The sequence below is a fragment of the Erigeron canadensis genome, chromosome 7 (genome assembly GCF_010389155.1).
Source record: "Erigeron canadensis isolate Cc75 chromosome 7, C_canadensis_v1, whole genome shotgun sequence".
NCBI classification, from domain to species: domain Eukaryota; kingdom Viridiplantae; phylum Streptophyta; class Magnoliopsida; order Asterales; family Asteraceae; genus Erigeron; species Erigeron canadensis.
In genome coordinates, this window is record NC_057767.1 from 6,867,248 (window position 1) to 6,890,557 (window position 23,310).

General features: G+C 32.7%; 2 protein-coding genes across 2 annotated transcripts; both read left to right on the plus strand.

Moving 5' to 3' along the window:
- Positions 1-2,965: 2,965 nt before the first annotated feature.
- On the plus strand, positions 2,966-4,541 carry LOC122607257 (probable strigolactone esterase DAD2). The gene is made up of 2 exons (XM_043780195.1): positions 2,966-3,442; positions 4,009-4,541. The coding sequence occupies exons 1-2, from the start codon at positions 3,072-3,074 to the stop codon at positions 4,436-4,438; spliced, it is 801 nt and encodes a 266-aa protein (XP_043636130.1). The 5' UTR covers positions 2,966-3,071; the 3' UTR covers positions 4,439-4,541.
- Positions 4,542-7,083: 2,542 nt separating this feature from the next.
- On the plus strand, positions 7,084-14,585 carry LOC122607258 (probable histone H2AXa). The gene is made up of 2 exons (XM_043780196.1): positions 7,084-7,540; positions 14,344-14,585. The coding sequence occupies exons 1-2, from the start codon at positions 7,355-7,357 to the stop codon at positions 14,413-14,415; spliced, it is 258 nt and encodes an 85-aa protein (XP_043636131.1). The 5' UTR covers positions 7,084-7,354; the 3' UTR covers positions 14,416-14,585.
- The last annotated feature ends 8,725 nt before the right edge of the window (positions 14,586-23,310 follow it).

The following is a 23,310-nucleotide window of genomic DNA, read 5'->3' on the forward strand; positions in this document are numbered from 1 at the left end:
TTTTAGTAGTTTAATTAAGTGTGTTTTAGTAGTTTTATTAAGCGTGTTTTAGTTTTTTGAATTGTGTATTGTCTTTAAATATTGTAATGTTTTCAAGTTTTTTAATAAAATATGTCTACTTGATAATTTAATGAGAACAAAAGTTTATTCATAATTAAAAACCATTACAATCCTAATAAAGAGAGCATACAACATAATAGTTCGAATAACACATTATTAAAAGAGAAACTTATTTCTTCTGATCATAAACTGCTTTGGCATGATCAGATGGTCCAAGGTGATGACTGCACAAGCAAGTTGTTCCATAGCAGTTTGAATCTTGTCAATCTTCCCCTTCAAATAAGTAAAATATTGACACTCAAGCTCAGTACAATACCCGGTTTGTATATAATCGATTTGTTCTCGACACCATTGCTTTTTCGCTTTTAGTTTTCGACGAACTGCAACCAGTTCCTTTTTGACCCTTTGGTGGTCGAGGGTATCAACCATGATACTCTTATTCACTTGATCGACAATCATTCGTGGTTTTTGGTTACGGAAATTTGATGAAGAAGCCATTTAAGATGTATAAAAGTTTGTGATTTGATATGAAATCTTTGATAAGAAGGCAATATTTATAGGTAAAGTAAAAGACGCTCTTCCAACGTTCAAAATTTAAAATATTTACACTTTTAGTCCCTCCAACGTTTAAATTCAAAATATTTACACTTTCAGTCCTTCAAACGGCCAAAAATTCAAAAATATTTACACTCTCAGTCCCTGAACGGCTAGATGGATTGTCCCTCTATAAATACCAACCCAGAGCACTAATCAGTTTCATCAGCATTCCAATTTTCATTCTTCTAAAAAACCACTAACTCACTATTTCTAAGCAAATGACGTCCTCATCATCAAATAGAATGTTCACCGACCTCGTTTAACCGAAGATGAGATGAAAAGAAGAATCATGGTTGATGTCAGCAACAAGTTGAGGCAATACCACCACCAGGCCGCAAGGTCTCGAAACATGAAAAGACATATTCCTTGTTTCTACAGGATGAGATCAAGAGGGTTAAGAGGGTGGTCAGTAATGTTTTTGAGGTCGGTCACACGTTGGGTGACCAATGCACTTGGGCTGAATCGTACCACGACAATTGCGGGGAAGACAAAACAACAGATGAAGTCAAATGTCCACAACACGACAAGTGATGGCTCGACGAAAGCGCTTACCGTGGCTTAGGAAAACTGTCAATCAAAGACGATGAAAATGAAGACTAATCATATCATTATTATGTATTTCGTAGGATGGAGCAAAAACCGAACCGGAAAACTGAAAAAACCCGATAAAACCGAAAACCGAACCAAACCAATCGGTTTGGTTTTGGTTTTGGTTTTTCAAAAACCGAACGGATCGGTTCGGTTTTCGGTTTTATGTACAAAAACCGACCCTCAAAACCGAACCAAACCGAATACTATACATATAATTTTTAATTTAGTATATATTTCATTTTGTATCTATTACTAGTTTAGCTCATTTATGTAAGTAATGTTTCATTACATTATGTACAATACGAATACGAAAGTCACGTTAATTTGTTTTTGCAACTACTCCTGCTTAATAGCCCAGTTCTACATAAATATAAGTTATATTATGTTCTATGTTTTTTGCTGCTAGACATTAACAATAGATGACCAAAACTTAATAGTCTAGCTTCTATAAACTTTTATGAATTTTACTGCATAATAAACATTTTTTTAATTAACACTACATAATAAAGCAAAAAAAAAAAAAAAAAAAAAACCGAAAACCGACCCAAACCGAACCGACAAACCGAACTGAATCAAAACCGAATCCAATGGTTTCTGGTTTTCAAAAACCGAAAGTTTCGGTTCAGTTTTCGGTTTTGGGCCTAAAGCGACCCAATCTCACCCCTAGTATTTCGTGTGTTTATCATGTATTGTCTTTTTTATTTTATTTTGTGTTTTCTTTTTATTTTTAAGTAATTTATGTGTTTTAGTTATAATCAAATGTGTTTGTTTAATTTTGTGAAAAATAAAAATGATGTAATAAAATAATGGATGAATAGTGTTAGAAGTGGGTTAGAAGTGGGGTTATAAGGAGGAGGTGTTCTTGGTGTGTCTAGAAAAGAGGGAAACTGATGAACACTGTTAGACGTGAGATAAAAGTAGGTTTTATAAGGAGGGATGTAAGTGGTTATATATTGAGGAAAAGTAATGCTTAGTGTTATATCTATATTTCTATACTCTATATTAAAGAAAATACCCCTCATGTTGAAAGTTATATGGGGGAAAATGTCTAAAATGCCCTCTCATGTAATATTTTCACCTACAACCCTTTAAAATATTTTCACATACACTATTCTCTTAACATTAATAATTAAATTACACTATCAATCATTTATTTTCTAAAATATCTCCATTAACCTTTTAAATAAATAACTTTTATATGAATTATCTACGGCACTCGACGTCGCATCTATCACCAACACTCGCCTCCACCACCACACCGTCGCCGTCACGACCACCGCCGCATCACGCGGGTACAATGCTAGTGTATTTAACCCATTGTAAGATGGGATTATTATTGAATTTCATTTTTCTCAAATAATACATAGGTTTTCATGTCAATGTATTAGTGTTTAAATACCAATCAAACTAATAAGCGGTTATATATTTATGAAAAGTAATGCTTGTAGATATGTAATCTTTGACAAATTAAACAAGAATTAGATGTCTTTGTCTCTAACCATTTCTAGACCAAAAAATGGAAATTTTATAGTTAGCAAAAGATTTTATCTAATCAAGTAAAATCTTATCTTAAAGAACCCCTTTAATAAAGCTGAAACTTTATTACATTACATTACATGAATCAAACAAAATTTATTTTGCGCGTGAACAATAGAAAATGGTTGGTGCACCCCACTCCATTTTAAAAGCTATAAATATTCCATAACTAAACAGATAATGTTCTCATACCCACACCAAACAAAAAATTTTCTTGTACATTACATACTTATATAATATCTATATCTTTTTCTATATCTATCTAGCTAGCTAGCTTATCTACTCTAATGGGTCCAAGTCTTATAGATTTACTTAATGTGAGAGTGGTTGGTTCTGGCAAGAAAGTGCTAGTCCTGTCTCATGGGCTAGGCACTGATCAGTCTGTTTGGGGTCGCATTTTGCCTTACTTTGATCGACACTACAAAGTTATATTATATGACCTTGTGTGTGCTGGTAGTGTTAACCCTGACTACTTTGACTTTGATCGATATAGTACACTAGAGGCATATGCTGATGATCTTATTAATATACTTGATTCTCTTGGTGTCGATCGGTGTTTTTATGTTGGTCATTCGCTTTCTTCCATGATTGGTATCCTTGCTGCTGTTCGTCGGCCTAATTTGTTTTCGAAACTTATACTTATTGGTGCTTCTCCTAGGTATGTTTTTTTTTTATTGCCTAATTCTGGTTTGGTTTGGTTCGGTTTTTTACATTTTTGTTACTTTTGTTATTATTGAGTGTTGGAGGGTGTACGGAAAGTATGACCGTGTGTACATATGAGATATCTATCTAAATTATCTAGGTTTTCATTAATTAGGAGAAATATTATTTTTGCAACTTTATCTGATCGAAGAATGGGGAGATGAGATGTAGACGCCTCTTACCAGAAGATAGTTTTAGGAGATCTCCGGCCATTTTTAAAAGGAATGAAAATAAGAATTGAATCTTGACCTCTGTCTGCAAGACGTTTTTCATGTTTGTTAATTACAAGAAAAATTGTGAAATTGAATAAGAAAATACCATTTAGACATGAAATTTGTTTCCACTAGGTTTTAGAAATTGCTTAGTTTTGTGAGATTATTATTGTTAAAGGATTATGATCTAATGGGCATCTAATTTGGATCTAATTCCTATTTTTTTATATTAGAAGTCGTAATTGTAAATTATTGCTGGCATAGAATCTTAGAATCTGATACTTGACCTAACTAACTAATCTAATTTCAGATTCTTAAATGATAAAGATTACCATGGTGGATTCGAAGAAGGTGAAATCGAGAAACTTTTCTTTGCAATGGAATCGAATTATGATGCCTGGGTGAAAGGATTTGCACCCTTGGCCGTCGGTGCTGACGTACCGGCGGCCGTACGTGAATTCAGTCGGACGTTATTCAACGTCCGTCCAGACATTTCACTATACGTGTCTCGGGTCGTTTTTAATAGCGATTTGAGACCCTTGTTAGGGATGGTCAAAGTGCCATGTTGCATAATCCGAACCCAAAAGGATGTTTCCGTGCCGGCTTCGGTCGCGACGTACTTGAAGGATCATCTAGGGGGTCGAAGCACTGTAGAGGTGATGAATGTGGAAGGGCATTTGCCGCATCTGAGCGCTCCGGCATTGTTGGCACATCATTTGAACAAAGCCCTTTCTAGATGATATAGATATAGATATATATATATATATATGTATTTTCATATCTGGATGTTTTTCGTACACAATAAAAAGTTATAACCGAAACAAATAGCTACAATTTGATCCATTTTCTTACATGTCAATTATTAAATTGTCCAATAACAACTAGTTATTAGGTACAAGTCACTTCATGTTTTGAATAAGTCCTCGTTATTTCTAAATTTGTTTGTGGACTTGAATATGCTTTAAGGAGGGTTAGGGCCTCCGTGTTACGGCGGTTAAACAGTGCTAATAATACAAAACAGTGGGGAGGAATCGATATGCGTGTGTAGGGGTGTTCATAGTCCGGTTTTAACTAAATTTCAAACCGAACCGCCATTTTCGGTTTTAAAATTTGCCAAACCAAACCAAGTGTATTGTGTAACCAAACTAAACCAAACCATATAAGCCGGTCCGGCTCGACTGTTTTATTTATTCTGTGTTTCCCTTATTTCTCAATATATATATTTATGAATGTTTCTATAACTTTTTTTTATATGAAACAAATGGCAACGACAACGGCAACGGTACCTAATCCCGACAAAGCCGGGGTACGGGGGAGGTATGATGTAGACAGACCTTACCTCTACTCAAAGGTAGAGAGGTTGCTTCCAGATCCACCAAGGTGGAAGGGACCTCCGGCCCAAGAATGATAAAGAAAAATATGGTTAGATCCACCGGAGTGGGACCTTTAACCCGAAGGGAATAATCTCGATCTCAAACTCTCAATCTCAAAAACCCTGATCTCGATCTCAAAAACGCCCAGTCTCCGATCTAAGGATCCAGGAAAAAGAGCCGTTGGGGAAGGAGAGAGCAGAGGGTAGAGAAAGAGAAATAACGAGAAAAAGAACTATATGAAACAAATAGACACCAGAATTGAAAGACATTTCATAATATTTATATATTTCACTTGCTAAAGAAATACTATAGATGTTAAATAAATTAAAAATGTCCCCAGTAACTTTAATATATATGTGAATTAAATATACATATATATTATTTGGTCCGGTCCGGTTTTTGACAGTTTGTTCTTTACTCAAACTGTAACTGGACTAGGGAATCTGGTTTTCCAAAACTTAAATCGTCAAACCAGACTTTAACAACTCAATCCGACCAAACCAATCAAAGTACCACGGTTTGGTTCGGTTCTGACGGTTTGACAGTTTGATGCGTGTGTGTAGATAAAAATAAGAGAAAGAAGGGACTGTGTGTTAGATCTTGGTTGGGTGTTTGTGTTTAGAAATAAAGAATTATAGCTGATGTTTGAATTAAGGGCAATATGAGAATATTGAAAAGATTGTCGAATTTCCTAAAATAAAAAGTCTAATATGTTTTATAAGGGATTATAGATTATAGGAAGGTAAACTCCACACAATGAGCTAACATAACTAGTTATCATGCTTTGAACAAATAATTTTTAATGAAAATCATTTATTGTTAAGTTTTTTTAAGAAGTGGAGGAAAGAATTGTGAAGGAAAAATATAATGAAATATTTGTTAAGTTTTTGAATGACATAAAACGGAAATGAGAATAGAGGAGATGAATTGGAAAAAATTGTAGTTGTTTTTGCTTCATAATTTTTCCTCTCATTTTTGACATGATTAGGAAAAAAAACTTCTTCTCCCTTCTTTTTTCATTTCCACAATAAACATTATTAAGGTGACTCGTTTTTATTGGTTCATTAATTATTAGGGTATTGATTTCGTTTTGGAAAATGATATAGCTACAACAAGATTTAAATATCTACAACAGTATCTGCATTAAAGCTTGTAATTTTGTTGTAGATGACCTAATTCTGTTGTATAAATATCACTCCCTTTTTGTTTTTATTAAAGACCTGATAGTTAGTCATGTATAAAAAGTGTTAGTGAAAAAATTACTCATTGATGAATGGCGAGGGATTATTTTTTGATGTTACGTTGAGAGTAACTAGTTATGAACAAATAACGTAGGTGTTGTCCTTAGATATATTATTTCTAATAAATTTCGTGTGATGTATACATCTTTTTATAAATGAAATTTTGTGTGGCACTTTCTATAGTTGTAGCCATTCTTTTAAGAATATTTGTTCGAATATGGCTATAGATTGTGACACACTGACACCCTTCTAAAAACTTGTGGACAATGGGAAAAGGATAAGAAAGGATCATAACCACTTCACGTGACGACGTGTTTATAATGTCGTTTCCATTGTATTTGTTTTCCTATGTCCCTACAAGATTCCAACATCAGATTTCAAGATCAAATTTAAGAACATTATGGGCTTAAATTTTTTGTTAATCGTACAAGTATTTTGGCTTAAATGTTTTTACAATTACTGGAGGGGTGACAGCAGTGTGGTGGTGGTGTTGACGTCAAATAGTATAAGTGATTCATGTAAAGGGTGTTAATATAATTAAATTAAAAGATAAATGATATATGTTATGAATATGTAAGAGTGGTAATATGGAAAGTCTGAATTTTTAAGATATTCCGAAAATAAAAATCCAAAATGCTTTATAAGTAATTATAGATATAGATATAGATATACATATAGATTGAGATAATTATCTGTGAGTGTAGCTAACTAAGCCAAAATGTCTATGTAATGTAACCATCTTTAAAACCGTCTATGCAATGCAACGAAAAACGTATTTGTATCTATGTGATGTATGTAACCGGCTAAGGTTACCGATCATCAAAAGGTTAAAACATGGTTTATAAAATAACAAAAAAAAAAAAAAAACTGAAATACAAACCCACCCACCACACCGATTCATTCATTCATTCACACATCAAAACACATCACATTTCCAATCTCCAATCCAGATTAGGTTTAGGGTTTATATACAATTAAATATTTTTTCAAAATAAAAAGAATTAAATAATGGCACCAAAAGCAGCAGCGGCGGCAGAAAGTGATGCGAAGAAAGGGGGGTAGAGGAAAAGCAAAGAACACGAACTCTGTTTCCAGATCTTCAAAAGCTGGTCTTCAGTTTTCGGTTGCTAGAATCGCTAGATTTCTTAAGAGCGAAAAGTACGCTCAGCGTGTCGGTGGCGACGCTCCTGTTTACCTTGCTGCTGTCCTTGAGTATCTCGCCGCTGAGGTATTTTCCATTTTCATTTTCATTATAATATATATGATATATAGTTTATATATAGGGGATGGGAATATAAGGCTGCCGGGTATCTAAACTTAAGTGTGGAACACTCACATATTATTTTTTTAATTCATAAAAATCATGAGGGCCCATGTATTTATTCATTAAACAAGAAATAATAAAATATTAGTATGTGAGGGGTTCCACACCTAAGCTTAGGTGCTGGACAGCCTTATATTCTCTTTTCCCTTATATATATATATATATATAATATATATATATATATACTAGGTCTTTTACCCACGCGATGCGCGGCTATTTAAAAGTATATATGGTTAAGTGTTGGTTGTTTGAAAATATAGTTAAGTGTTGGCTAAAAGTTTATAATTTAAACGTCTAACAATTATTAATAACTATATATTTTTCTAGTTTAATAGTGTAACATGTGATGAATTATACAATCAATCATTAAGTTTCATTGTAAGTAATTGGCCAAACAATATACGAATCTGAACAATAGAATTTTGCCAAAGCTCAAAATCATCGTAGTATATAGTAGCCATATATTTAGTCAGTAGGGTAGTGTTATTGAAAAAGAAAACTCCAATGTTTAGCATGGGTCAAAGTTAAAAGTTAAAGGGCCCAAAAGAGGAACTAAAACCCCACTTAAAATAAGAAGAAAAAAAAAAACAAAACAAAAATACTTTTGAAAAAATACATAAAAAATGTTTCCTTATAAGGACACTTGTTCGACCACGTCAACCAATGTTTATGATCAATTCCATCATAACTCTTCACCTGAAAGAGGCTTTTTATGATCTTACTCCGATTCCATCATCACACAAAACAACGGATATTTGGTTGAATTTTGACCATGTTGACTTGTTTAACTCATTTAACTAATGTCTACTATTGACCATTTGCAATTTTGCAGTGTAACAGAGCCTATATGCATGTTATTAGCCGAATCCAAGTTTTATGGAACAGATAAAATTTGTTGTCACAAAAAGTTTAGTAGAGGAACATACTACAGGAAACATGGAACATCATGATTTACAAATGTGAGCTAAAAGAACTATCTAAATGACTAAAAAGAGGAAGGTATTAAACATTGATGGTTAACTAAACGATATTAACCTTGTAGTTAGGATCACAGGAAGTAAAATGATGATAAATAAACCGAGAACCGTACTAAAAAGTGAAATAGATTGATGCAAAATGATGATAAATAAACTGAGAACCGTACTAAATGTAACACCCCAACTAAGGCGGAACAATGAGATGTACAGAAAGTCGAGTATTCAAAACAAAGGATTATAAATAACATTCACCATAGTTTTATTTGATAAAAGAATTTACAAATGTACAGGCATGTGAACCAATTTCCAAGTACAAATGCGTCCACCGTACTTGAATATTAAGTTCACGAAACAAATAACAAGCACATGAAGTAGTATACTACAATGATCAAGGCGGATTCCATTGCTTATCACAAGGTTTGATCTTTGACTCCAAAGGGCAATGCAAATATTCATGAAGCATATAAATCCTCAATGCTTAAGCTTATTTCCTGAAAAGCATGAAGAAAAAGTGTCAACTACGAAAACGTAGTTGGTGAGTGCATAGGTTTTTATATAAATCTTGGTACATCACCGTTTTAATACTTAGAAAAAACTGATTACTATTACATTTTGAAATATCCAAACCATATGATCGACAAAGTTTTCATATCATGTTATCAAGTTTCCAAATACCATAATGTCATATCAAGACTTAGAGAATCTATAGTAAAATTTCAGGTTCTCATTTGTCAAATCATCATGAGAGAAAAAGTATATAAATTGATTAATCGTATATCATACCAAAATCATTCGGTTACCAAAATCATTTCATTATCACCAATTTCAACGTCTTTCAAGATATCACATGAGGGACGATACCCAATCCGTATGTCCAAACAATTTCCAATTATCAACAATATTAATGTCCCTTTCACTTGGCCACAAGGGCATAATTTACATAATTTTGATGAGTAAATGCTTGAGCCACTACTACTACCATTTTATTCAAGTCCGATTACAATCCAATAATTCAATTCATAGCACAAGCTGTCAATCAAGTGCCGTAGTAATAATGACAATAATGATAATGGGTGGTGCCATGGAGACGCCCGATTATCTTAAGGTAGTTAGAACACCCGGGGGCCAGACTAGAAGTGGAGGTTGTCACGAAGGCAACCAACCTTCCAACGGTACGCTTTGGGTGGGCGGACGAAACCTAGTTGCGCAACTAACTAACTACAGGTCTCCACTTTCGGAGTAAATAGTAGTGTACCGAACGCCGCGGTTTGACAGAACTCAAGCTCATCACATAAATCCTTTATTATCATTTCATACTCATATATCAAGAATCATTTCATATAACAAACTCTCTTTCAAGAAACATTGCATATATAGAAAGTAGTTTCATTTATCATGCTTTTCACCCCGAAAGTAAAACACATAAAAGAGTTTGAAAGGGGGCTATGACTCACCTTGATATGCCGCATATTGTACTCATCTATCCAAAATGGGTACTTCCCATCTATAGCTTCCTTGACCATATATCCATTATGTTTCTCCATCATTTTTCAAGCCAAGACTATCCCTACGATAGGACTAATATACGTAAGTTCCTATCTTAAGCCATCACTTAGAAATACCACTTTCATTATGTTGCTATCAATTGTGGAATCCAAGTATATTGCCAACATTCGCATTGCTTTGGTTGTAGCGATTGATGGTGTAAAAGGTTACTTTAATTACATGCGTAGTTATAAGTTGTTAGATTTTTGGTAACTTGGCTTCGTTTGTGGTTTCACTTGGCATCTTAGGTTATCATATAGAAATATCATATTAAGTTATGTTATCCTTATTTTATCATTTGTTGTATAACCGATTTTAGCGTGCATTAACATTTGTGATATCAATATATAGCTTGGTTAACATAATTACTTACGTCAATCTCACTTAATTATCTTTGTTTTATTTTGATTACACTTATCTCATGAAATTCGTTTAAGTGTTATGGGCCATTATCAATTGGGCCTTAGGTGTCGTGGGCTTTTAAATGTTTTGGGTTACATTAGTTATTGGGCTTTACCTTATTTGGGTTAGGTGCATAATGGGTCATAGTGGTTATTAGTTCATTACATAGCCCATTATGCCATTTATAAGATTACTTACAAATTTTCTGTTTTATACTTTATTTTTAAGAAATGTTAGCTACTATTTTGGGGTCAAGACGAATTATTTGGACCTTCATGATTTTTACACAGTGACTTATATGTATCTAGTATTTTTGTGAATTTTTGGTGAATTTTTAGATGGTGTTTGGTGTCCGTAAAAATTATCCAAACACAAACTGTCCCGAATGGGCACTGCTTGCGACATCAGAAGTTTTATAAAAGTTCTGGATGTTCTGATTGTTAGAAAAATCCCATGATTTTATTTTAAGTTCACAACACATGGAAATTACTTTCCACCAAGTATGACTTCCTGGAACTTTATGTATTAGGAGATAAAAATTGTTAAAGTTCATAAAATATTCAGACAAATTACAGTTTTGACCAGTTTGAGTAGAAAAATCATATCTTTCGTTTGGTTCAGTATTTTTGAGTAATTCTAGTTGGAGATTAAACTTAACTCATTTATCTACAACTTTTATTTTGAAAGTTTTGTTTGAAAATGTCTAGAAATGCTCAGTTTATCCGTCCCAAGTGAAAAGATTATTTCTGTCAGAGTTCTTCTTGATTATATCAACTCACCAATAGTGTTTGTTGCTTGCTTTAGCCTCTAAATTACCACTAACAAGATTATTACTTTATTTTGTATCTCTTCACATCAAATATGCAGATTTCAATTAATTTCAAGTTCATCAATCATCTTTAAAAGATCCATCTCAAGTCCCATATCAAAACCAAATTAAACTAGTGCAAATCTAAGCATGTATGTAATCATCTCATCATATTAACAACAAATCTTTATCCATATTTAATTCAACAACTTAAAAACATATTTTTATGAAAAACTCCAGAAATATATTCATCAAAATATATAAAAATATGACCATATTTCAAAGGAAAAATCACTTTAAAAGTTATTTAATCTATAACAACACTTTTGGGTCATAAACTAGTTGAATCCTTGAATCTTTCTTCTAGATTTCAACATGCATGAGCATGAGGAAGAAGATTCTATCAACTTGCCTTCATCAAGTGTATTTTCAAGAAGAAAATCAAAGAAAAACATGGTCTTTGATAAAGATCTTTTAATATATATAAAAACAAGATAGATTAAACTAAGAGATGAAGATTTATACTCTTGATGAACTCGAAATAGGGGCTGTTTTGGGCAGAAAATTTCGTGGCCTCATGAGCTCCAAATAACACTCATTCCAAGCTTGAAATAACCCTTAAATCTATCTTGAATTAATCCTTGCTTAACCCCTTTTTAAATCCTTATTATTATTATTGTTTAGATATGATTTATGTTCTTGTTTTCTTGCTTTCTTTGGCCCAAAAATGAAGAGGAAGAAGGAGAGGGATGCAGAATTTTGAGAGAGAATGAGAGAGAAATGGGTGTGTGTGTTGGAAGTGTAAGGAGTTATGGGTGTGTAAGAGTTGAGTGCATGTTTGGTCTTGCTTTTTCTTGGGGAATAAAAAGCTAGGTGAATTTTGATTGGGTGAGGGGTATTGGGGGAATGGGGGCCGGTTTGGTTGGGGTAAAATGGGAGGGGATTTTGAATTTTTGGGGTATAATATAAGTGTATGTATATTTGAATGTAATGTAGGTTTATTTGGTGTAGGTACATGCATGTAATCCTTAACTTGTTAGTTGATATTGGTGCTTTCAAAGCTAGTTATGTGCATGTATGTGTATGGCCGTGAATGTATGTATGTATATATTTGTTGTGCCTTTAATTTTTATAGCTTAACTCATTATTTATAAACTTGTATTTACAATAGACATATATATTTACTTACTATTATTCAAGCTCACTTTTATGTGCATAATAGTTTAAATTTATTATTTAGAGAGGGTTATTATATTTTTATGTCCGTTTGAACTTTAATTAGCTTGGTGTTTAAATTGTTGGACATTTATAAGTATTTTCGGTTGTTATCACAGCTTATGAACCCTGCATTCTTATTTGTATAATCCCAACTTCTCGAAATAAGATTTTTGGTTCATTGACATTTCACCAAGTTTGATTAGAACTAATTTATACTCTGGGATTGTATTGAATGATTATAGTTATTGTTTATGGCAATTCTAAGATAGCTAGTCATCTACGGTGTTTTATTGAACGAGAGGGCAACTATCACTGTGCCTTGAATGTCTAAAAGGTCAATTCTCTTAATAAATCTCTAGGGATAAAGACCCAGATAAGTCCAAGTAAATTATCCTAATCGAAATTTTGAGGGTTGTTACACTAAAGCTTATTAACCTATAAAAATTAAATCACAAATATGAAACAGTTAATCACAAAGGCGCAGTGATGACAAATGCAGCCATGAGTAAGACATAATTCCGAAAACTATAAATTACTTCAAAATTTAAATAAGCAACTAAAAAACAAAGATGCACTAAAATCTTAAACCATATACCTAACCGCGTGCTTTAGAATCACGACGAAGCTCCATATTTTCACCACGTATTAACCCATACTAAAAAAATACATACAACTCATTACACTAAATAATCACCTCGATGAAGCTTTTGTAGATGGCCAAATATAACCTCTGTCAGAATGCCCTTCATCATCCTAAAGCTGTTTTGCAAATATCTATGTCTCAAAATAATGCTTCAAAAAAATCTTTACATTAATCTGTCTGTATTAATATATAAAAAAATTTAATCTTTAAACAAATAATAAACGAAATCTAAAGACTATCTTAGATAACATGAATGAATATCTTATAAATAAGGCAAAAACTAATACCTTTTAGATTTATGTAAAATCCCAAAATATAGATAAAATCGTTAAAGAATAATAATTTAGTTCTATCAAAAAGCAATTCATAAGAACTTACAGATTTAATTATAATGTGTCCAGCAAAAAAGAAATATGAGAGGAAAAGATAAATTCAAAAACTCTTAATCGGTATATATAGGATAAACATTGTTATGTTTTTTTGGGTAAATGATATCATGTTTCTAATTATAAAGATTTAACTTCCTATAATATAATTATATGATTATTATTATTGTTAGAGACAAAGGAAAGAATAATTGCCAAAAAAAATTAAATATAAGCTACAATTCACTTTCTTTCGTGTCCCGCAATTTGTTTCAACCTTTTTTTTCTTTTCTATATTTCATATTTTATTTTATATAATCATATTTTCTTTCTAGTCTATTAATTTATAATTTATTTATTCTATATGAGTTAAATTATTGAGAAAAATGTATGAGAAGGACACATAGGTTGTAATCCTATGTCACAAATTTATAAAATAGGTTTGAGTTTTTAGAGGATATAAAATCGTTCAGCTTCTTATTGTTTTAATAATTATACAGATATATATATATATATATATTATGTATATATTGAGATATATGTGTGTTTGAGATAAAATTATTCAATTAATTGATTGTGTATGTATATATCTATTTTCATTTTCATTATTATATATATATAAATATAAATATATTGAGATAACTATATACAACTAATTGGTTTGGTGTATGTAAATAAATGTATATATATATATATATATTTGGGATTGGGGATTTTTGTGAAATTGATTCGTAATGTTGAATTGGTAGGTATTGGAGTTGGCTGGAAATGCAGCAAGGGATAACAAGAAGACAGGGATAGTGCAAAAAAAACATGGTTAAACGTATTTTTGGGTATATATGTATAAAGAGCATATAGGTTTTTATTTTTGTCATTTTATACTCAACAAATCATGTTTTAACCTTTTGATGACCGGTAACCTATAGATTAGCCGGTTAAATACATAACATAGACACAAATATGTTTTTCGTTGCATTGCATACGGCTTTAAAGATGGTTACATTAGACGTTTTGACTTAGTTAGATACACTCACATGTCATTATCCCATATAGATTATAGATATAGATATAGATCATAGATATATAACATTCAAATATCTTTTGCTGATTAAACATCTAATTCTAAATATCTATATAAGTTAATATTACATTGGATGTATGTCATCACTACTTAGGTGGGGTGGTAGAGGCTTTGGCCTTTTGGGAAAAAGCCTAAAGTTCAAACCTTGACAATTGTGTTTATTTGGTGTATCTAAATAATTAGTAGTAGTTTAAAATTGAGAAGTGATATTCATACAACAAGTTTTAGCCATCTACAACAAAAGTATAAGACTTATCATGCAGTGTACAACTGTATTATCCTGAAATTGTTGTAGATGGATAAAATTTGTTGAAGATATATCACTTCCTAATTTGTATTCAAAAAAAATACAGCACATTATATAGAAGCTGGATATTCAATGATAGCATCCAAGTCGAACAAATTCTACCAGTTTTGGCACATAACTAAATACATTTTCATTCCATATAACCATATTTATGATTATATAGATAGAGTTACAATCAAATGAAAATTCTATTAACACAATTATATGTGGGAACTAGAAGGATTCTCTTGATCAACGGTTAGAAAGAAAAGATAATTTTTTAATTGAATAATGACCTGTGGATGTAGTAAACCATGACAAAATGTCTATGTTATGTATTGATATAGTCGGGGGTCTTCTTATGTAACGAACTTCTAAAAAACGTCCAAAAGATGCATGTTACCTATTTTATTTCTTTTTATTTTTAATTACGTGGCGTGCTGATTCAGTAATAATTGTGACATGGACGTTTGACAAGAACTTTTTTCTATCTATACGTATGTATATCTCATTCATACATATATTTCTCAACCTCATTTCATTTACTCCTAACCACCACCACTCCAGTCACTCATTTCTTCCAGATTGATAACCATCGCCAAACACCCATTAGTGTCACCACCCGTTGCTAGTGGCAACCACCAGTAAATCTCCACAGGTTATGGCGGTCAAAATTAAAAGGTTGAAAACTTTAATAGTTGATTATACAAAATTGAAGATCTAGATTAAGAAAAAGAACAACTTTTTGCGGTCCAGTGAGGATACATCATTAAACATGATATAGACTTTGAAATCTATTTTTGTCCAGCCATAAGAAAGAAGAAGACGATGAGGTGTTGAACTGTTAGTTAAACTTCGATTCGTAGATCTAGGGTTGATTATTTTTAGATTTTTGTCGAGATCTTGATATTTTTGTTTGGGATTGATGTTAACCAGTGGTTGGTCGTGAAGATCGGTAGTGGTAAGATCACCGCGGTGGAACAGTAGCGATAAGAGGGCGGGCGGGATGTTGACGCCGTTGTTGCTGCTTGTACAAAGTGAGTGTGGCACACATGCAAAACAGAAAGAAAAAGTGTTGTTAAAATTGATCCAGGATTCGTTGTCAAAGTTTAAAAAGTGAAAGGGGAACTGAAACTAAAAAGAAAAGGTGAAGTTCTTTTACACCAGGATTATATATGTGTGAAAAGTTTCTTTGGACCAGGATTATATGTGAAAAGAGAAGGTGTGCCGAAGTTTAGAAAATGAAAATGTGGACACTATTACTGACTCAGCACGTCACGTAATTAAAAAATAAAAGGAAATAAAATTGGTGACCTGCAACTTTTAGATTAGCAGGTAACATGCATCTTTTGGACGTTTTTTGGAAGTTCGTTATATAACATAGACCCCCGACTAGATCAATACATAACATAGACATTTTGTCATAGTTGACTATATCCACAGATCATATCCTTTTTTAACTTGAAAATAGATTAATCCTATGGAATTCATAGGAATTGTAATGTTAAATTCCATCATGAGTGTGTTTGGTTGAAAAAATGAAGGAATTGAAATTTAAAACATTCCAATGAATTCTTTAAAACAAGGAATTCAGAATTCCTTTCATATATCAATGGAAAGTTTAGGATTCCCAAGGAATTCAATTAATTTGACAAAAATGCCCTAAAAGGTAAATAACCTTTTCCATCTTCAGCTGCAGCTTCCTTGCGGCCACCAAGGACATCCATGGAACCATCGCTGACCGTCGATTAAAACCTGCCATTGATTAGTATCTCTTTTGGACCAGGTCACCTAACCCTCACTCACCACCAAGGTTTATCGATTGACTAAAAACACACTACTACCACCGCTGCCAACGGTCACCAATCGCCGCAGCCAACCACCGGCAACCGTCGCCGCCAACCATCTTACACAATTCCACTTTGTATGTGGCATATTTTTCTTCTTTCTCTTTTTATTAGATTTGAAAGGACACGATTAACTGATTTACTTCATACTTTTGAAAGTTAATTGGAAAAAATGAATTTTTTTTCTCATGGGAGCGTGTAAGCCGTGAGGTGATGCAGAGAGCCAGAGATTGAGAAAGAGACATGAGAGTATGAAAGAGACAAGATATAGACATGATTATATGAATGTGTCATATTGCGTATATAACAAATGCGTTATATTTGAAAGGATAGTTTAGTCATTTGATATGATTTATTTTCTAATTCTTTTGCCAACATTCCATTAAATTCTATCAACCAAACATAATACATATTTCTAAACTTTCCAATTCTAGTTTCTTTAAATTCCAATTCTTTCTGAAGATTCCAATTCCTTCAAAAACATTCTGTGAACCAAACGCCCCTAATTAATTTTAATATAGTCGACTATTTGCATGTCAAATTTACGATGGATGAAAGCTCATTTCATAATATATCTTTAAAGCTCGAAAACTATCGAGACACCCTTGTAATTAGCATCTCATTTCCCATTGAGAATGATGACCATGCTCCGTGCCTCAAAAATCTTGCCACGCAGCGCCCAACCCATTGGCGGTGATGTTACCGTGTTGTGTCGGTGTGTCAATGCGCCACCGCAGTCATAATCCTTCCGTTGCCAACATTCGTATATACCATGAGGTTCATGTATGTATATATCTAAAGAAGTTATACTAACCTAGCTATAACAAATTAAATGATATTAATTGCGTTCACAAATGATAGACGAAAAATCCTTTGAACTAAAAGATCTAGATTCAATAGTTGGGTTTAAAGCTTTCCGTAGGTGCCTTGATGGATGCTCTCAATTAATTTTTTATAGTTGGGCTGGGCTGCTCTTTCAACGAACCAAGGAAAATTGGGCCAAAATAATCTAATTGATTCTTTGGATTTAATCAAATCAATAAATAATCATAAATTTAAAAGTAGGAATGTCAAAAACACCCATATATACCCAAAACATCCGACCAAATCCAAACAAGCAGTTTGGGTCATATATGTCGATCACCTTATTCAGGTTTTTGTTCCATAGCATCAAACTTACAAGTTAGGCCTCCGTTTCTCTCACCACCGACTACCTGCATTCTTCTTAGATACGGAATGTTTATATATGTAAACATTGCATTGAATATATATTGTTTTTTTTTTTCTAATGAAAGCAACTAGCTAGGCACTAGGTGCAGGAGTATAGTTACAATGTAAATCTAGAAAGAAACCAATACGAAAAGAAAAACACACAAAAAGTATAAAGATGGGTCCTGTCCAGAAACCAAAAAGATACACGACCATTCAATACCAAAGAAAATTTGAAGACCAGTAGCTCAAGGAGTTTTGAATGACATATCGCTCCAATCATACCAACTCATATTACCTTTTCTATCGCGATGATGAATCCAGTTATAAGCCACAGATATGATAGCATTAAAAATCTCGAGACTACTCTCTTGAATATTGTTATAATGAAGGTTGTTATTCAGGCCCGGTCCTGAGTTTTTCTATGCTCCGGGCGACACGATAAAAATAGCCCGTATATAAAATGTTATTCAAAGATGAAATTGGAGTCAACCGATCTATACTTATTCTCCAATCGATCTTTTTAAGTACATAAAATGTTCTAAATTAACCTAAGTAGCTAAACTCTGAATTATAAGCTACACATAATAGATCATCTCTAGCTAAAATTATGAAATGCTAAATCATTCATATAGAGTGAGTTATAATTTTGTAACCCACATATATAATATGTATTAAATCTATATTTTTATCCTTAAATCAAACCTTTAGTTATAGAATAAAATATTTTATAATTATTTGTATATTTTTTACTTAGCTTTTGGTGTATCATATTTTATCAGATATTGATTTAATGAATTTTTTGGAAAGAATTAATAGTTCTAGATGAATAGGTGCATTACTAACTTCCTTACAAATTTTAATTACTGAGTATTTTTTTAGTCGGTAGGTAATATCTTTATCCTATAAAATATTGTTTGAAATATAAAAAGGACTAGCATCGGAATTAACATTAAAATAAACAAAGGCTTAGAAATGAAGGGTTTCTGTGTACTATTTAGAAAAACATGGGTTAGTATATAAAATTTTCATTAAAAAACACAATAAATGTTTCATCTTCAACAACAAGAGCCTGCACGTTTTTTCCGCCATTGAAACACCCGATTCCATTTTTTTTCTTTTTCTTCTTAACTTTTCTTCTCATAACTCCCATGACTAACTAAACTCAATAAAACATGTTTCCGATGCCTAACTGGACCTAATATAAAATGGATTAACCGTTAGCTTGATGCCCACTAGGATTGTGATGCTACAGGCTGTCGCCCATTTCGCCCACCCCCAGGGCCGGCCTTGCAGATCATGCATCACGTCCTTGAACCACCTGATTACCTGAAAAGTGTTCTACAAGTCAACACGATGTTGGTGAGTTCGTAGTGGTGGCCCAAGAGGAACCACCGACCATAACCACATAAAAAATAAGAACAATCATCGCATACAAGTAGTCTTACACGTTATCCAACCAATGCATCACTATATAACAAACGTATAAGAACAATCAATGCAATGTCAATGCCATGATGTGAATGATATGCATGCCAAACCAAGATACATATGATATGTATGACCATCATGCCATCTATGCAACGATACTCACAGGTCATCACCATGATCAATGTGGCATCTCAAAAACGTCGGCAAATATACGTCTATAAACCCGGATGACCAACACCAGTGTATATGTCTATACTTGGATAAACACATTTGTCTCAACAGACAACCAAATCATCTCAAAGCAACCAACACAATGCAAGCCCAACAATCCATCAATCCAACATCTAATAACCAACAATATGATCAAACTATACATACATACACTTGAGAGGGCTTGCTTTCAAAGAGTCCTTGATGTTTATATACATGGTGTACCAGCGGCTAACCCTTCACATCTCAAACCTTTTGAAAGCGAAGTCGACTTCCATGTATGTACGTCTAACCTAAATATAACCTTTCTCAATACCAGCATACACAAAACAATTCAATTCATCCATCAATCATCATTCAATCCACAAACAACTAATTCAAACAAACAAATACACAATGTACACTTTTCAGCCCGAATCTCAATAGAGTAGGGAGATACGAACTCACCTTGATTGGCAAAAGAGGCTAATATCGAATTAAGATGAGATTATAAGTGATTATAGTGCTCCACGCGTCCACAACCTAGTAATGCATACAAGACATGCATTATTCACCAAAGACGGTTCTCTAACTAGGTTTTAGCTTTGGTTTATGGCTTTGAAAAACTTTCGGGACCCAACATGGTCGTTAGGGAGGTCATGTAATAGTTTGTAACCAAAATGAATTCGCCTCATTCTCAAACAAAAGTTATATGTTTACTTAGTTTATGTTAATGTCTTGAATTAGGTTCCAAAGATGACACCCAACTTTAAACGACTCGTTTGTCATGTGTAGGGCACCAATAAGGTCATAAGAGTACATTCCGAAAAGGTCAGGATGATCCTAGGATGTTAGAACCGAAGCTAGAAAAAAGTTAAGTGATTGAAGCCCCCAACTGCACCGCAACTTATCACTACGCCGCAGCTGAAAAACAGATTCATCTAGCTGCGGGGCAGCTTGACTAGCTGCGCAGCAGCTCACCCAGTTCAGCACCAGCAACACCATTTTGAGTTAAACACCCCAAAACTAACCCATAACTCATTTTTGACACCCAAAATCGTTTTGTGATGCATCAAAACTCAATATGAAGCATAATTAAGCATATTTACACATGAATAACCCAAACCCACTTCAAAATCTTTCTTCAAAACACCAAACTCAAGCTCAAATTCTGTTTAACCCATTACTAACCCTAGACAAACCCTAATTCGACTTTTGGCCCAATTTGTGACCCGAAAATGTTTTGGCACAACTAGAGATACATTTACTAACATGAAGTGAAGGTCATAGAGTAGAATCTACTTACCAAAAACTTCACAAATCCTCAAACCCAAATTTTGACCCGAAAAGGATGTTTTCTTGCACTTTGGAGCCCGAATCTTCGATATGATGTTATTATGATGATAAGGTTTATTATTCTTGCAATTTCCAAGCTTGAATTACCATAAACTAAGAATTAATCTAGAGAGAGAGGGGAAAACAGTGTGTGGGTGTTCTTGAGAGCAAAGAAGAGAGAGAGAGGTAAGAAGAATAACGGGAGGAAAGGATAAGGTGGGTGGGGGGTTGGGTTGACTAGAATGGGCCATGGGTCAAGACTTTGATCCATGGGTTAACCCATCAACATAACTAGTTAGTTCAAAACCCACGACATAACATCTAGCACACCGTCAACCGACTCATCGAGTATATAATTAGTCATTTAACCACAAGATGGATTTAAAGATATCATTAATTATTATAATTCATAAAATTACACTTAAAGTCAACGGGTCAAAATTCACGGATGTTACAAGATGTTTGGTGTACGTGTACTCATAAGAGAGTCAAAGGGTTGGGATGTTAGATGAGAGGCTATAATATTCACGATTTAAAAAATAGTTATTTCTAAAACTCATTCAGTTAATCTATTATTAAAGACCTATATTTTTTAATACGTTATTTCAACGCGTAAGTTATTTTATTTTTCTAAAAATATTTATGTATTTCTAGGGATAATGATAGGAAATTTTTCGTTTGTTAGTTTGTAATCCCATCAATATTTGTGTGATAATTGGGTTGGTCGCTCATTGATAAAGTCTTCAACCTGAGAGAATCCATATAGGTTTGAGTACGACTTTCCATATTTTGGACATAGTTTATTGTGGAGTAGTTTAAAGTCCTAGGTTCTATATCAGGTATTCGTGTAGTTTAGACGTAAAAAGTAGGATACATTATCTTTTTTAAAAATATATTGTCATTTGTCTCGGATATCATCCATTGGCACATTTTCAAAAATAATATCAAGTGTATAAATGAAAATTCTCAAAACTATTCGAGAGAAACAACATGACTCAAACATTAACAAAATCATATTGATAGAAATTCGAATTTGAGGAATCATATAAACGGAAATTGTAAATGTCTTTGCATACCTACCAGTCACTCAATCCTATCCGATATAATTAAATTTCATCAATGTTAGTATCAACTGATAAACGCAATTCCATTTTATCATTAAATGAAAATATCGTCGAGTATGATATGGAAACATATATGTATCGTGTGTAACTGGATTGAATTATGGGATTTCGTAAATGAGATTTCATATCTGAATTTATGTAACCGCAAGAGAGAATTGTGGGATTTATTAAATTATTTTTCGTTAATGTAATGGATTATTAGGAAAATACCATAATACCCTTGGCTATATCGTTGGAAAAGGGTTCATACATGTTTCTATTCTTTTTTTGGTTTCTAATCTAACTTCTCATAATGTATGTATATATATATATATATGGATAAGTATTTTGGAATGTAACAAACTTTGAACGAATGTCTATAGTAGGAAATAACTAAAGTTGTGTGTATTGTATGTAAACAACTCGAAAATAATGTTTATTGTATGTAAGAAAATGTATTCAACCAATTATAATCAGAAAAGTGACACCTCTATATAGTTGCCACGTATGTTTTCTTACATACAATAAATATTTTTTAAAGTTATTTACATACAATACACCCAACTTTAGATATTTCCTACTATAAACATTCGTCCAAAGTTTGTTACATTCCAAGATACTTATCCCATATATATATATATATATATATATATGTGGTAATTAGAATTATTTATCTAATAATGATCAACATAAATAACGAATAAATAATTATTTGACGGACATAATTACCCTAACTTGTTTATTAGGATATCTTTTGTGTGTGCTATATAGAAAGACCATTAGGAGCTTAAAACTATGATAAAAAATTTGGTAACCTAACTTATGTCACCCAAATCCATCATTAGAGTATACCCTAAACGGGAACTCGACCTTCAACCGAGTCATGTCGACCTATTTTAAACGGTTACCACATCATATACATATCCTAATCTAATATGTGTTTATTTTATACAATATGTGATCAATATTAGTTTAGGTGTTGTTATTTACTCGTATCATCTAATTAGGTGAATTTAAGTCTAAGTTTTCCAACATATATTTACAAAACAACATCTAACTTTTTAATTTAATCAATAAAATACTAAACATTGAAAAGTAATGTCATTTGTTTTAATAAACATGTTAACAAAATTTGAGAATAACATAGTACCCTTTATATGGTTCAATCTAAAAGGAAAATGAATGACCCATTGGTCCCAATGTTTTATAGAAATGAACAATTCATGGTTTATTTA